The 17279-nt window shown below is 40.6% G+C and overlaps 1 protein-coding gene across 2 annotated transcripts in view; it reads left to right on the top strand.

Annotated features, from left to right (window-relative positions):
• Window positions 1-17279, top strand: part of mylk3 (myosin light chain kinase 3) — a 91199-nt gene that overhangs the window by 23696 nt on the left and 50224 nt on the right. Inside the window, exon 1 of one of the 2 annotated variants that reach the window (XM_043706901.1) lies at window positions 16258-17102. The exons of the other annotated variant lie outside the window; for it this stretch is intronic. Coding sequence (XP_043562836.1) covers window positions 16521-17102 — 582 coding nt within the window. The 5' untranslated portion in view covers window positions 16258-16520. Of the gene's footprint in view, window positions 1-16257; window positions 17103-17279 lie in introns of those variants that run through there. 2 annotated transcript variants of the gene reach the window in all.

Genomic DNA, 17279 nt, shown 5'->3' with positions numbered 1-17279 from the left:
AGGTTGGTAGGGTGGAAGGTGTATGCGGAGGTTGGTAGGGTGGAAGGTGTATGCGGAGGTTGGTAGGGTGGAAGGTGTATGCGGAGGTTGGTAGGGTGGAAGGTGTATGCGGAGGTTGGTAGGGTGGAAGGTGTATGCGGAGGTTGGTAGGGTGGAAGGTGTATGCGGAGGTTGGTAGGGTGGAAGGTGTATGCGGAGGTTGGTAGGGTGGAAGGTGTATGCGGAGGTTGGTAGGGTGGAAGGTGTATGCGGAGGTTGGTAGGGTGGAAGGTGTATGCGGAGGTTGGTAGGGTGGAAGGTGTATGCGGAGGTTGGTAGGGTGGAAGGTGTATGCGGAGGTTGGTAGGGTGGAAGGTGTATGCGGAGGTTGGTAGGGTGGAAGGTGTATGCGGAGGTTGGTAGGGTGGAAGGTGTATGCGGAGGTTGGTAGGGTGGAAGGTGTATGCGAAGGTTGGTAGGGTGGAAGGTGTATGCGAAGGTTGGTATTCTGCCAGACCCTTATGGGCTGAGAGTGGGGCGATGTTGTGTTATGGGTCACTCCCCACTCAGTATAAGTGGCTTGTAACAGTTTGCCAGTGTACTGCGGTCTTTTGTCAGACATTATCCATTTCAGGATACTGAATAAACTAAAAATAGCGCACATTTCACACTTGTGTTGCCAAGTTGCTGAACAAGGGGAAATTTAGAGAAGAGTCCATCGCAAGAGTGTAATCTTCCCTGTTACTATGAATAAATCTGTTGCTACTTTTGTCCAAGGAGTAGATGTAAAGGCTCCTGTACTGCTGTGAGTGATACACTTGGCAGGCCTCACATGAATTCACAGATCTTTGAATATCCTGATTAATCCCTTCTTGTGTGATCAGTTCTCAGGTTTCCCTGGTGCAACACAGGCATGGCGTCTTGCTGTATTATTTTCCTATTAGGTTTGTCCTTGGAAATGACTCATCATGATGTACCAAGCTTGTCTCTGTTGCCTCTGATTCTGATGGAGAGTCATTAGATTCAAAATATTGGCACTGCATTTTTTCCACACATGCTGCCAGACTTGCTGAGTTTCTCTAGCAGTTTCTATTTTTGAACCATTTCAGATGCATCTTTAATACTTTCAGATCATCCCTGGATAAATATGTTTTGCAACATATGGAAGAGAGAGAACGCGGGGAGATAAACAGTGAATTTGCAAAATGTCCATATTACATTGGGGGAGGTGTTTGGCATCTTAAAACGAATAAAGGTGGATAAATCCCCAGGGCCTGATCAGGAGTACCCTAGAATTCTGTGGGAAGCTAGGGAAGTGATTGCTGGGCCTAGATTAACGTGGTGCTGGAAAAACACAGCAGGTCATGCAGCATCCGAGGAGCAGGAAAATCGACGTTTCGGACAAAAGCCCTTCATCAGGAGTAGTGTTAGTGCTATTGAGTTTTGGGATGGGCGGCAGCTAGTGAGGGAAAATGCTGCAGGAGCTGGTGAAAGTGATAGAGCATGAGTCTTGGCAAAAGGTGGCATAGTAACAGAGAGGGATTGGAGCTTGAGGGATTGGAGCAAAGGTGATGGCTTTATTCCTGATTAAGGGCTCCCTGATGAAGGGTTTTAGCCCAAAATGTCAATTTTCCTTCCCCTCGGCTGCTGCCTGACCTGCTGTGCTTTTCCATCACCACTCTAATCTCGACTCTGATTTCCAGCGTCTGCAGTCCTCACTTTTGCCTAATAGATTGTTGGGCCCCTGGCTGAGATATTTGTAGACTGGAGGTTGGCTAATGTGGTGCCACTATTTAAGAAAAGTGATAAGGAAAAGCCAGGCAACTATAGACTGGTGAGCCTGACATTGCTGGTGGGTAAGTTGTTGGAGAGATTCCTGAGAAACAGGATTTACATGTATTTGGATTAGGGATAGTCAGCATGGTTCTGTTCATAGGAAATAGTGTTTCATGAAATTGATTGGGTTTTTTGAAGTAACAAAGGTGATTAATGAGGCCAGAACAGTGGATGTGATCTATATGAACTTCAGTAAGGCGTTAACAAGGTTCCTCATGGTAGACTTGTTAGCAAGGTTAGATCACATGGAATAGAGGGCAAACTAGCTATTTGGATACAGAACTGGCTCAAAGGTAGAGAGGATGGTAATGGAGGGTTGTTTTACAGACTGGAGATATATGAACAGTGGTGTGCCACAAGGATTGGTGCTGGGTCTACTACTTTTCATCAGTTATACAAATGATTTGGATGTGAATATAGAGGTATGGTTAATAAGTTTGCAGTTGATTCCAAAATTAGAAGTGTGGTGGATAGCGAAGAAGGTTACCTCAGAATACAACAGGATCTTGATCAGTTGAACCAATAGGCAGAGGAATGGCAAATGGAGTTTAGATAAATGTGAGGTGTTGCATTTTGGAAAGGCAAATCAGGGCAGCATTTGTACACTTAATGGTAAGGTCCTGGGGAGTGTTGCTGAACAAAGAGACATTGGAGTGCAGATTCATAGTTCCTTGAAAGTAGAGTTGCAGGTTGATAGGATAGTAAAGAAGGTGTTTAATATGCTCGCCTTTATTGATCAGTGCATTGTGTATAGGAGAAGGTAGGTCATGTTGTGGCTGTACAAGACGTTGGTTAGATGACTATTGGATTACTGCATGCAATTCTGGTCTCCCTGCTATAAGAAGGATGTTGTGAAACTTGAAAGGGTTCAGAAAAGACTTTCAAGGATATTGCCAGGATTGGAGGGTTTGAGCTATAGGGAGAGGCAGAACAGGCTGAAGCTATTTTGCCTGGAGCTTTGGAAACTGAGGAGTGACCTTATAGAGGTTTATAAAATCATGAGGGACATGGATAGGGTAAAGAGACAAAGTCTTTTCCCCAGGATGGGCGAGTCCAAAACTAGAGAGCATAGGTTTAAGGTGAGTAGGGAAAGATATAAAAGGAACTTGAGGGGCAATATTTCCATGCAGATGGTGGTGCATATATGGAATGAGCTGCTCGAGGAAGTGGTGGAGGTTTGTACAATTACAGCATTTAAAAAACATCTGGATGGGTTTATGAATAAATAGGGTTTAGAAGGATATGGGCCAAATGCTGGCAAATGGGAATAGATGTATTTAGGATATCTGTTTGGCATGGATGTGTTGGACCAAAGGGTCTGTTTCTGTGCTATATATTTCTATGACTCTTTGACTGTTCTGTGGTTACTCATCGTTGGCAGTTATTGATCACAACTGTTCACACTGTCCTTGGCCGAAGTGTAATAGATGATCTGCGGAACATCTTTGTGATCTATTGCATCAATGTGTAGATCAGTGGAATATGTTGATTCTTGTGTGGGTTGTGTAATTTGTTGAGTATGTCAGACATAATTAACTTGGTCCTTGACCTGTATCTCACTACAAAGTCATATCCTTGCACATTGTTGGCTCATTCAATGTGTGTCATATTGTGGGCTGTTCGGCCATAGTGGGTGTGGCTTGAAACTCTTGAATTGTGACTATACCAAGGTCTGTGCACTGCCACAGCTGGACCATTGGTATCCACCAGTTGAAGACTTTGTGAAGCCAAGGTGAACTTGTATATTGGGACTAGAGTGTGATTAGGTTAGATTAGATTCTCTACAGTATGGAAACAGGCCCTTCGGCCCAACAAGTCACACTGACCCTCCGGAGAGTAACCCACCCAGACCCATTCCCCATATTTACCCCTGACTAATGCACCTAACATTTTGGGCAAATTAGCATGGCCAAATCACCTAACCTGCACATCTTTGGATTCTGCCAATGCATGGAATATTGGAGCCAATCAGATAATCCTGAAGTAAATTAATGTGTTGGGCCTGGTGGAAACATTCTTAGACCTCCTGACCAACAGATAATGGAATGAAAGTACTTATCACATGGAAACAGTCTTTCTTGTCTCCTGTTAACCCCTCTGATTCTCAAGACTTGGGAATTCAATTTTCTTACTGTCAAAATAAGATTTTTGTTGAAATGGAGGCATGCAATCTCCATAATAGATTTTAGTGATGGCATACTATACAGACTCCTCATCACTCTCGTTGTTATTTGCTGACCTACTTCTGCTATAACTAGAAGTTGGTGGGTTGTCATTGAGTAAGAGTTGGTTTTAAGGATGTAGGCATTTTTACCACAATAGTTTCTCCAACTGTGATTAAATGTACTATAGGAGATTTCACCTCATAATTTACCTCCAGCATTCTTAAGATGCACAGCCTTCTTACATCAATTAGAAAGGAAAAAGATTCAGTCCTTATTTGGATGACTTTGAATGGTCAGTCAAGCAGTCTTTTTTTTCCCCCCATTTTTAATGTTTTTACTCTTGTAGACTCCAGGAGAGTTGGCAATGCTAAATTCAATGGAGAATAAGATCAAGCGGGTGTGCAACCAACTCTTTAACAGATTCTGTCTATCTTCCAACAGATGGGTTCTGACTTCCATCTCCTTGGTGAATCCCCAGTGCAGTATAAGAGGAATGATAAACATAAGGTCTTCTAGTACCCAAGAGTTAGAAATAAGCACACATATGAGACAAAATGCTTGCGTGTCATTGAATGCATTTGTTGCTGATTTCCCTGTGGCCAGTAAATTAATAGCCTGGACATTGCTACTTGGCAAATGACAAGAATGTGTCAGTGAAAATGGAACCTCATTCCATAATTATTTTAATCGACTTGTTCATACATGTTTTGACGTATCTCTGGGGCAGGTACAACTTGAACCCAGACCTTCTGGCCCAGAAATAATAATAATAGCACTGTCCCACAAGACCTTCTATCCTGAAGTATATATTCACATAACAATTAGTTCCTAGCCCTTTATGAATAATGCAATAATGTAGATGTTAAGTTTGTGCTAAGTGGTGGAACGATGAGATAGCTTCACATTCTCAAAATGTAATTTTAAGAGAATTAAAGTGATATCCATTAATCTATCAATTCTTGCAGAAAGTCCATATATGGGATTACATTAGGTGAAAACAGCACTGATTGTAGCTGTCACGCTCCCAATATTCATTGTCTAACCATTAACTTCAGAATAGGAAAGGGTAGTGGGGATGGGGGTGAATTATTTATAATCTTTCTTTTCATTTCAGCTATTGATGTGCAGTGTCTAAGTTCTGTTCAAGGTTTGAAGAATTAACTCTAATGATATCTGTTGTTTATAAGTTTAAGGAAATAAAAATGGACACAGCAGAGAGGTCACTAACACAGAGGACTGAAACCTGATGGTTCCTCTTAATCGCCTGGGACCTTTCAAAGGATTTGCTTCCAGTGTGAACATTCGGATCACTCAGCATGGAATGCAGGAGTCACGTCAATGCAAGTGATTTAGATTCTGCATTCTCAAACTCTTTCTCCAGTAAGATAAGAATGTTGACCTCTGAGTGCGTGGCTAATTAAAGAACTGCATAAATTGAATAGTCTCATTTCAAACATGCTCACATCTTTGCGTTGCAATAGTTAGTGTGAAATTCTTTTACATCAGTAATACACCCTTTAAAACCACCATTTCTATCTGCTGGGTTGACAGTCTGTAAAAAAATTGAGAAATACTTTGAGAATGAAGACATTAAGTCTCTTGCATTGAAGTGACTCCTGCAAACAGGATAGATTAGCCTGCAATATTGAACAGCAGTAGATTTTTATTATAGAAGGTAGAACAGTGAGAGGTGAGCCAGGTCAGGCCAAGCCAAGCTCATTTTCTTTCAAGTCATTTAAGGATAAAATACTGCTTTGCCATTCCACCAACATTGTTTTGGTTTTATATGTATGCGTATATGTGTTAGCACTTTGTCATTTCAGTGAAAGTACACAATTTATGCCATGAACCAGAGGAATTTATAATGGTGTAATAGATAATATAATACAGAAGCACCCTGCTTTAGTCTGAATCTTTCCGTTTTACTGAGTTCTGAGTATATTTGTTTCTTGCATTTGCACACACTTGGACCCCATCTAGAAGATTTTTCTTGGTAACTGAATCAAGAAAGTAAGTGCAAAGACTAAACAATCAAGAAAATCATTTTGGCCATGCCTAAATCTGTTATTACTGAGACATCACAGTGCTCTCTTCTGACAGTATTGGGCTGTGCCCATTTATCAAGCTAATAACAGGGGAAATTAATGAAGATCAGTCTGATTGTGTTTGGCATGTGTCCCCATTAAATGCACTTCACAAATGGTCAGCAAATTTCTTCAGCGCCAAGTCTGGCTGTTTGCCACATTTTATAGCCCTCAGAAATATTGAGATAAATATGTGGAGTGAAGATTTGAGAATGAAAATCACACAACCAATGAAAGGCAAACATTACAGGAAAGAATGGTTCACTGTTGGTTGCTCAGAACATGGAGTTAAAATACTTGATACAGATCGTAAACAAAGTCCGATAACACCAAGCTGGGAGGTTATTATACTACATGATGTTCTGCATAAGGTAATTGGAAGAAAATCATTGATGCTAAGAAAATCATGGAGTAAGTAAATGAAGACAATATTCTTTTACAGTAGAGTAATTCTTTATTTATTGTGTATTTCATGATCAAAATGGATCCCTGTCATATTCAGTCAGGATTTTCTTCTTGACCATTTTCCACAGGAAAAGAAAGTGGAGAGGAAGTTATTTCAATTATTATTTCCAAAATATATTTATTTTCATGCAAATTAAATGAAAATTCAAGCAAATATGTAGTTAACATGCTGATTTGTTGGTTTTGATGCTGCCTCATTGTTGTATTTAAGAAATAAACATTACATTAGTTTGTCTTAGCATTGTCAAGGGTGGTGTAGTTGATGATATTCTTGACCAGACGTTATGGAATCAAGTCTCACTCCAGGACATGAGCACAGTTTGCTTCAGCCAGTGGTAATTCTGTGTTCTTGTAGGTGCTATCTCTCAAATAAGAGATTAATCTGAGGGCCTGTACACCTCTTAGCTGAATGAAAAGGAAGCTATTGCAAAGAAGAGCAGGGGAGTTGACCCCAGCATCTTCATCAATAAACATCCTTCTAATCTCTCCCTCTTCCTGTAGTGTCCCTATTATCTGAGGGTTGCTAATTATGATTATATTTTACAATGATACTGCAATAAGACAATCAGTCCTAAAAACTACCTAGACCAGAATGGGGACTGAACCTGTCCTGTTGGCATTAACAAGCACTATACCTCAGCCAACAGAGTTCTTCAACTAACATCACAATGATGCACAGAAATCTATCTGTCTTTCTTGTAATGGTCACACAACACCAGGCTCTACTCCAACTGGTTTAGTTGGAAGTACAACCTTTTGGAGCGCTGCTCCTTCGTTAGGTAGCTAGTGGAGTAGGATCATAGGACACAGAATTTATAGCAAAAGGTCATTGTGTCATACGCTGATGCAATATACTGAACAAACCGAGGGTGCTGTTAAATCTTTCATCTCTTAGAGTGGGCTGCAGGTTTTGATTCATTAATATTTAAATCCCAGAACTTCTTTCAAGTCACATTCCTGAGATAATTTAAGATTTTATAAAAAAAGTGACATCTCAGCGTAGACAATGCATTAAAAGTGTGAGGTTAGAGTCTGTATGCATTCCAATCTTGAGTCAGACTGGTTCTACTTCCAAAGTAGGAATTTATAAAATGTGCTTCAAAATAAACCTGTTGGACTATAACCTGGTGTTGCATGATTTTTAACTTTGTCCACCCCAGTCCAATACCGGCACCACCACATCATTTCTGGTAATGTTGTGACCAATAGGATAAGCAGAAATTGTTGTTACTGCATTTAACTTACTAGATAAATCGTGAGCTTCTTGTGACCTCCTAAACTTTGGAGAACAGGAGAATAAATTCCATGTTTGAACATGGGTTCAGCAATAATCCACAAACTGGTTTTATAAAGGTAACAAATAAACATGGCAATGTACAATCAAGCAGACTGCAGTAATTTACTGAATACGTTATTCCTCCTTGAACATGGAAGATAATAAATGACGCATGAACATTCTTATTAATGTTGGAACTGCAATTATATACAATAATTTATACAATAATTATTTGTCAGTAATTATTAGAAACAATATCTTCAGATGAGTTTGTTGTCTTTTCCCATGCCTGTCTCTTGGCTCAGAAATGTAGGTGAAGTTAGAGGTAATCTCAGAGGTTGGACCAAAGTAAAGAAAGGAAGAATTTGCATTTGTATTGTATTTTCCAGAACTTTGGGATCTCCAAGAGTATTTCACAGCCAATTCACTACCTAAGTATTTTTGAAGTATAGTTACTGTTATAATGTAAGAAACAAGAAAGCAAATGAGAATTAGATACGATTCATTGTTTTAGAAATAATTATTAAGGAATAAACATTGAACTGGACATTGAGGACAATGCTTCTATTTCTCTTCCAAAGGGAATTGTATTATTCTAACTCAGTGTCGAGAGTGTGGTGCTGGAAAAGCACAGCAGGCCAGGCAGCATCTGTGGAGCAGGAGAATTGATGTTTCGGCATACGCCCTACATCAGGAATGAGCCCATCCTAATGAAGGCCTTATGCCAGAAACATCGATTCTCCTGCTCCACGGATGCTGCCTGACCTGCTGTGCTTTTCCAGCACCACACTCACGACTCTGATCTCCAGGATCAGCAGCACTCACTTTCTCCTATTCTAACTCTTACAAATTCATTCAGTCCTGCCCAAAATGTTTGCTGTCTGATATTGGTTCCTCGTTGGTTAGCGTCTCAATTTTAAAATTCTCATATTTGTTTTCAAACCTCACTATGGCTCAGCCCCTTGCTATCCCTGTAAATTCCTTCAGAAATCTCTGCACTCACGTTATCAATGTTTGTGGCTCCTACATCCTGCCTTCAGCAGCATAGACCCAAAGCCCGCACTGTCGGAGTAGGAGGAACTTATTCTTAGATTTGAGAGACGACCAAAGCAGAGGCACTTGGTTCGAGAATTTTATCCCAACAGCTCTCCACTTTTCTATCTCCCTCCCCTTCCTGAAGACACTTTTTACGATCCACCTCTTTGACAATGTAACTTGCCTTAATAGCTTCATAATATTTTCATTCATGGTTTGGTGTCAAACTTTGTTTGGAAACAATACTGCACAGTGCCCTTAATGTTTCAACTACACTAAAATAGAAATACATATGGCTTTTGTTCTGAAAATAAAATTACAGTTTTTACAAAATCAAAGACATTAATTCAATATATAATTGAAAAACATAATTTGAAATTCTTCAGGGAATAATAGTAGAACTAATTTCATGGAATGGTTATAGCACTGAAAGAATCCATTTGGCCTTTCTCAATTATGTCACTTCCTAGTGAGGGTCTCACCGAGCTGAATTCTCCACACCCTTGCTCCGCAAATGTAAAAAAAGGTTTTTAGATGTTTATTCTTTTTCTTTTTGAAAGCTTTGATTGAATCCACCTCCTCAACACTCTCACGCAGTGCATTCTAGGTTCTAACTGTGTAAAAGTGTTTGTCCTCACACCAGCACTGGTTCTTTCAACAACCTCCTCAACTCAGTTCTGATGAAAAGTCATATTAGACTCAAAATGATAACCGATTCTCTCCCCACAGATGCTGCCAGACCTTCTGAGTTTATTCTGCATTTTCTGTGTTTTACTCAAGTCAGCGTTGGTGAAAATAACAATGTGGTAACAAGAGGAAATTAATAGTTAGGATCTAGAAGAGAGTGGAAAAACCCTATAAGACAAAATCAGCTACTATTAGGAAAAGTAGCGACAGAATAATGCTCTTGGCCAGAGCTCATCCACTCTGTCTGTCTTGTTTTCTCTTTTCTTGTTTTATTCTCTTTCTATTTACCTCTCATCCCTGGATGGCATTGATGGTCGCAAATTGAGCCAGTCAAAACCCAATGCGGACCCAGGGACGAAATTTCATAGACTTTGGCTTTGAACTTTATGTCGTCATTATCTCCAGGAATAGTGCCAGAAGACTGGAGGATAGCAAACGTTTTCGAGTTGGCATCTGGCTTCAGCGGTGTAGAGTGCGCCAAACTACCACTGCATCCCCTTTATCTGCTGGTTTGATGGTGAGGTTGGGATTGGACCAGAGGGAGTGGAGGGGAGGGGGTAGACAGGTTGAGATCTCCCACCCACAGCTTCCAACCTCGTAGTCCAGGAACCCCGCACCACCGATTCTACCTCCGTCCCAAGATCCACAAACCTGACCATCCTGGCCGACCCATTGTCTCAGCCTGCTCCTGCCCCACCGAATTCATCTCTACCTACCTCGATACTGTCCTATCTCCCTAGTCCAGGAACTCCCCTCATACGTTCGAGACACCACCCATGCCCTCCACCTCCTCCAAGACTTCCATTTCCCTGGCTCCCAATGCCTCATCTTCACCATGGACATCCAATCCCTCTACACCTCCATCTACCATGACCAGGGCCTCCAAGCCCTCCGATTTTTCCCCTCCAGACGTCCCCAACAGTACCCTTCCACTGACACTCTCATTCGTTTGGCTGAACAGGTCCTCGCTCTTAACAATTTCTCCTTCAAATCCTCCCACTTCCTACAGGCCAAAGGGGTAGCCATAGGCACCCGCATGGGCCCCAGCTAACCGTAACAAGGACAAAACCCTCCAGTCCTCACCTTCCACCCTACCAAACTTCGCATAAACCACATCATCTGCCGACATCTCCGCCACCTCCAAATGGACCACACTACCAGGGATATATTTCCCTCCCCACCCCTTTCCGCTTTCCGCAAAGATCATTCCCTCTGTGACTACCTGGTCAGGTCCATGCCCTCCAACAACCCACCCTCCCCTCCTGGCACCTTCCCCTGCCACTGCCAGAATTGCAAAACCTGCGCCCACACCTCCCCCCTCATCTCTATCCAAGGCCCCAAAGGAGCCTTCCACATCCATCAAATCTTTACCTGCACATCCACCAATGTCATTTATTGTATCCGTTGCTCCCGATGTGGTCTCCTCTACGTTGGGGAGACTGGACGCCTTCTTACAGAGCGCTTTAGGGAACATCTCTGGGACACCCGCACCAATCAACCCCACCGCTCCATGGCCCAACATTTCAACTCCCTCTCCCACTCTGCCGAGGACATGCAGGTCCTGGGCCTCCTCCACCACCGCTCCCTCACCACCTGACGCCTGGAGAAAGAACGTCTCATCTTCCGCCTCGGAATACTTCAACCCCAGGGTATCAATGTGGACTTCACCAGTTTCCTCATTTCTCCTCCCCCCACCTTACCTCAGTTCCAACCTTCCAGCTCTGTACCATCCTCATGACCTGTCCTACCTGCCAATCTCCCTTCCCATTTGTCCGCTCCACCCTCCTCTCTGACCTATCACCTTCATCCCCACCCCCATCCACCTATTGTACTCTTTGCTACCTTCTCCCCACCCCCACCCCCTCTTCCATTTATCTTTCCATCCTGGAGGCTCCCTGCCTTCAGTCCTGATGAAGGGCTTTTGCCCGAAAAGTCAATTTTCCTACTCCTCGGATGCTACCTGACCTGCTGTGCTTTTCCAGCACCATTCTAATCTAGACTATGTTCTATAAGGCACAACACCGTCTTCTTCCTCAGGAGGCCTAGGAAATTCAACATGTCCATATGGTCCCTCACTAACCTCTAGAGATGTACCATAGACAGCAATCTATCTCAGTACATAATGGCTTGGTACAGCAACTGCACCACCCAGGACCGTAAGAAACTACAGAAGGTTGTGTGCATAGCCTAGACCATCATAAAAGCCAACCGCCCATGCATGGACTCCATCTATACTTCCCATTGCCACGGAAAGGCTGCCAACATCAAAGTCAGCATAGTTTCATCAAGGGGAGGCCATGCCTGACAAATCTGCTAGAATTCTTTGTGGAGGTAATGAGCAAGTTAGACCAACAAGAGCTAATGGATGCTATCAACCTGGACTTCAGGAAGGTACTGTACTGGAAGCTACTGAGTAAGATAAGGGTCCATAGTGTCAGAGGCAAGGTGCTAGCATGGATAGAAGCTTGACTGTCTGGCAGAAAGCAGAGAGTGAGAATAAAACGTCCTTCCCTGGATGGCCGCCGGTGACAAGTGGTATTCTACAAGGCTCAGTGTTGGAATCACAACTTTTCACTTTATACATTAACGATCATTAAGGAATTGAGGGCTAAGTTTGCAGATGATTTAAAGATAGAGGGACAGGTATCATTGAGGAGGCGAGGGGTTGCAGAAGGACTTGGACAGGTTAGGAAAGTGGGCAAAGAAGTGACAGATGGTGTACAGTTTGGGAAAATGTGAGGTCATGCACTTTAGTTGGAAAGTTAGAAGCATGGACTATTTTCTAAATAGGGAAAAATTCAGAAGTCTGAAGTGCAGAGAGACTTGGGAGTTCTTGTCCAGGATTCACTCAAGGTAAACATGCAGGTGGAGTCAGTAGTTAGGAAGGAAAATGCAATAATGGCATTTATTTTGAGATGACTTGAATATAAAAGCAGGGATGTATTTCTGAGGGTCCATTAGGCTCTGGTCAGACCACATTTGGAGTATTGTGCGCAGTTTTAGGCTCCATATTTCATGAAGGATGTACTAGTCCTGGATCGTGTTCAGAGGGGATTCACGAGAATGGTTTCGGAGGAGTTTAGAAGGATGGGGTGGGGCGGGGGTGGGGAGGGGGAACCTAATTGAAATATACAGAATACTGAATGGCCTGGACGGGGTAGATGTTGGGAAGATGTTTCTATTGGTAGGAGAGACTAGGACCTGAGGGCATAGCCTTAGAGTAAAGGGAGGACCTTTTAGAACGGAGATGAGGAGAAACTTCTTCAGCCAGAGAGTGGGGAATCTGTGGAATTCATTGTCACAGAAGGCTGTGGAGGCCAGGTCATTGAGACTGAGATAGATATGCTCTTGAGTATCAAGGGGGTTATGGGGCGAAAGCAGGAGAATGGAGATGTGAAACTTATCAGCCATGGTGGAGCATACTCGATGGGCTGAATGGCCTAATTTCTGCTCCTATGTCTTATGGTCTTATGGACTTATATTACCTACTGTGTGATTGGTTCTGCCCTAAGAAACTATCTCAAACGCATTCTATCATCTTGTCATCCAGCTATTAGTGCAAATTTATTTTTTTTTCCAAGTTTATATGAAGAATAAAATCTCACATGATTATTACCATCCCTTTATCAAAATCACACTTTTTTTCCCCTTCTACACTTTATTCTACATTGTAATTAATTTTAGCTGGCCCATAGATCTCTCCCTTTTGTGGCCTCTTTCCCTTACTATTCCTTATCTCTACCCAAACGAATTGAACAATCTGATCTCCTGAATCAAGGTCATCCTTAACAATGGCACCAATACTGTCTTTAACAGTGCCATCCCTCCACCTTTGCCTGGCTTCCTATTTTGCTTGAATGCTCAATATCCATGTCCTAATCCTTGTCATCCTACAGCAATACCTCCATAATAGCTATCAGATTAAATGTATTTACTTCAGTGTGCACTACCAATTAATTTACTTTTTTTATGAATGCTAAATACACTCAGTTTTCAGACGTCATGTAGTGGTAATATGGTATTCTTTGAACTGGACATAAAATACACCACTAACAGTCTAATGAGTCTATCAATGAAAACAAAGTCATTCATATTTTAAACAAAAATCTTAACTTAATAATAAAAAGTAACTTCAATTCAGCTGTGAAAATAAATGTCTATTTCGTAACAATATCATAAAATACAGATAATTATTTAATAATTTACTGTACTGGTCAATTGAACTGTGAACACAGCCACCTACTGAAATATCTTACCTTTGAAACTCATCCAAGTACTAGTTGTGTGTTCAGTTGTCAAAATAAATAATTGTTGCACCAAACAATGAATCCGATTGCAAAAGCAGATGGTTATGTTTTATCTGAGCTAAACTTGTTAATCCTTTCAATCGAAGCAGTCCTGGTAGCTGTTTTCTTTTGCTTCTCTAAAGTTGCAGATGCACTTTCTTTTCAAACTCACAGTGCTAGAGACAGACAAATCATAATCTAATCATGATATAAAATATCCCAGCTCTATTTTCTCCACTTTTAAATACGTAATTGTGCTTTTCCCAATAGCAAAAGTGGTTTAATGCATCTCCACACTTACAAGTAATGGTCAAATTATCTTTTTGGTTGGATCCCTATGATCAATTACAGCAGCAAAAATAAATTTAACATATAATAAAGCAACAATTTGCAACAGTAAAACCTTTTAGCACTTAGCTGTCAGAACGTTCTTGACTTATCAACAACTATCCCTGCACAGTTCATGAACTATCAAAAAAGTGTGCTATTAAAAGACTTGCAAAACCTGCCTGACATAATGAAAATACTAACGGATAGGGAAGGAACAAATTTCTCCGAGTCAGTTTTCTCTCTGACAGAGCAGAGTTTCAGTGTTGGAAATCATCCCCATTTTGCAGAAAAAGAACCCAGGCAGTTTTTATTTGTGAAGATGGTGGAATCAGTAAGTAAAGGGGCCCTTCATTCACTTCATAACACTGCTCTACTTTGAGTTAACCTACAAAGGCAAACTGTGACTATTTGGCTACAGAAGCCATCATTGCTGCTGGACCCAGTTATTCAACTTCAACCCTTCTCTCCAGATTTCCAATACTTGAACTGAAAGTTACAGGTCTGCAATGTTACCTTAAAGGATTGAGGAAAATTCCATCTTTATAAATATTTCTTTTAATCTTCATTTGCATTCATTCTTTGTATGTATTTATATAGTAACATTATTGCTTTCACTGAAGTAACTTGAGGCAGTATTTTGAAATAAACTAACCTTTAGTTTGTTTAAATCTAAAACTGTGGAGCTGTTTATTTTTAAATTGAACCACTCACAATTACAGAAAAGATACAAATTTCTCACCCATGGACCACTTTGAGGAAATGTTGTCATTATAATTGAGGTCTCTTGTTCAGGACTGTACCCATTTCACAATGATCAGAAGTCAAATTTATACTAAAAGCCAGAATTAAAGCCATTGTGAAAGGAACCAGGTTTTGAATGGGAAATAAATTGTAATCAGAGGGAAACGGAAGATTCAAATTATTTGAAACCAAACCCGAAATATTGGAAGTGAGCTCTGTTTTTAAAGATAAACAAGTAAATAAAGAGGGAAACTTTTGATGCACAAGAGTTTATCAATCAGAATCACTTAAATTAGCAGAAAGTAGCATCCTTATTCTTAGGCAGCCAAAAGTCATTGCTAAACAAGTAGGATTTAACATCGCCAGTATGGCAAAGATACAGGGATTCTTGATGCTTTTAAGTTCTATGCAGAATCAGAACAGACAGCAGAAGGTGCATTAGACCATGATATTTTAGCTCCAATAGCTGAAAATTAAACTGATGCTTAAGCCTCTGAAAGAAAGGGAGGGAAGTCTAACCCAAGCAAGTGGAAAGAGGTAAAGCTTCAACCCTGAGAAAAGCAACTAGATGTTTGAAGCTCAGAAAGAAAGGGAGGGAAATAAGCAAGTTTAATCCAAGAAGAGGAGCTAAAAATTGTCTACGCTTTCCAGCTGAGGAAGTTGTAATTGGTTCAGAACTTTTGAGGAGTTTTATTTGATAAAGGCACACATCTATGAAACTTATTTTAGTCTTGGATAGTACCCATGGTAGCTGAACTCTCATTATTACTGGAGGGGTAGTGGGAGAAATGTTTCATGATTAATTGTGATATATGTACAAATTAAAAATTATTATACCCATTCAGGGACTGATTAATTGTTTTTCAGAAAATGTCCATTGTGAATGATTTCAAAAGAGCAGCAAAAGTTAAATCTGATTCTGTTTTAGATTATATTCAAATGTGGGATTGGTGTCTACAGCTTATTTCAAAGGAGCCTAATGGTAATGGTTAGAATGCCATTTAATATAACTTTATCCTACAACAGATTTTGAAATGTTAGAGGCATGTGCAAGAAAGAAATACTGATGCCATTGTCATCACAGTCTATTTTTGTCTCATGTGACAGCTGGTAGCAGGCCACTAGATACATTACCATTTGAGAGCATGCATTCTCTATCAGTTGTAAATAGCTGCATACATGAATCAACTAATCCTTTGTACTCCAAGTTCCACGCCTACAGTTGTGATTAATGAAATAGGTTGCAATAATTTTTTTTATATGTGCATAAACTTACAATCTGAATAAATGCAAGCACCCTGCTTTGTCATTTTTACAAGCTGCATGTTTAACATTGGATTCTCAAGAAAAATATGCTAATCGCACAGAAGCATTTCTGTGACGTCAATAGACACAGAAGAATTCAGAATACATCAACCAGGTTGGGTTATTTAAAAATCTGTGAGAAGCAACAGCGACAGGAGAAGGTGAAGCTCAGATAGGATGACAAAACTAAAGCAGATACAAAGTTGCTCTTTCACATTTTAACAAGCAAAGAGATTCTTCAAAGAACTGTATGGATTATTTCATTTGAAGAGCTGCTCAAGAGGCAGGAGATATCATAAGATCTGAGCTCATTTATTCAATTTTGAGAGAAATGAGTAAGCCAGTATCACTGGCCACTTGTTTGGCCAAAATGTACGAAGGTGGTAGCCTTGACTCTCAGAATAAAAGTGGGTCTGTTAGCCAAGTGAGAAAGCCGACTGGTGCGAGTCAAAACAGCAGTGTCAATAAGTTAAGCACAATGGAAAACAAACTGAATCTTCTTAACGAGAAAGTCGATCGAATAGTAAACTTTCAAGGACAAGTTCTTAAGAAATTGGAAGACATGTCTCAAGGAATGGGTGATTTAGAAAAGAACATTGAAATACTGAAAACATTAAAAGACTGCGATGGAATGGTAGACAATAAAAGTGACATTAAATACTTGCAAAATATTGATTGCCTCAGTCACCCTCAGATGAAGCTGTTATTCATGGAACTGTTCAAAATGGTGACAACTGTACATCAAGATACAACAATACAAAAAGAAAAATTAGATGGCATTGAAAAATTGGTGTCAGCTGTGGATAAAGCCATTCACTTTATGAGTGAAGTCTTCAAAAATTCCAACATTGTGCAGTTTATTCTAAAAGGAACAGTGCCTTGGAAAAAGGGAAGTCTAATAGAATCTTCAGAGGTCAGTTTTACCAAATAAAACAAAATTCAGAAAAAACAATTGGCATTAAAATAGGGTTATACTTTAATAATGGTCTACCAGGTGATGTCGGGAATGAAAGTCTATGTTAATAATTATCTGTTCATGCCCTGCTTTTGATTTTGAAAAAAACAAAGTTTTAAATTAAGTATATATGAA

This window comes from Chiloscyllium plagiosum, chromosome 17 (assembly GCF_004010195.1).
Source record: "Chiloscyllium plagiosum isolate BGI_BamShark_2017 chromosome 17, ASM401019v2, whole genome shotgun sequence".
Lineage (NCBI taxonomy): Eukaryota > Metazoa > Chordata > Chondrichthyes > Orectolobiformes > Hemiscylliidae > Chiloscyllium > Chiloscyllium plagiosum.
Note: the sequence above shows the minus strand (reverse complement) of the source record. Positions and strands in the feature narration are given on the sequence as shown.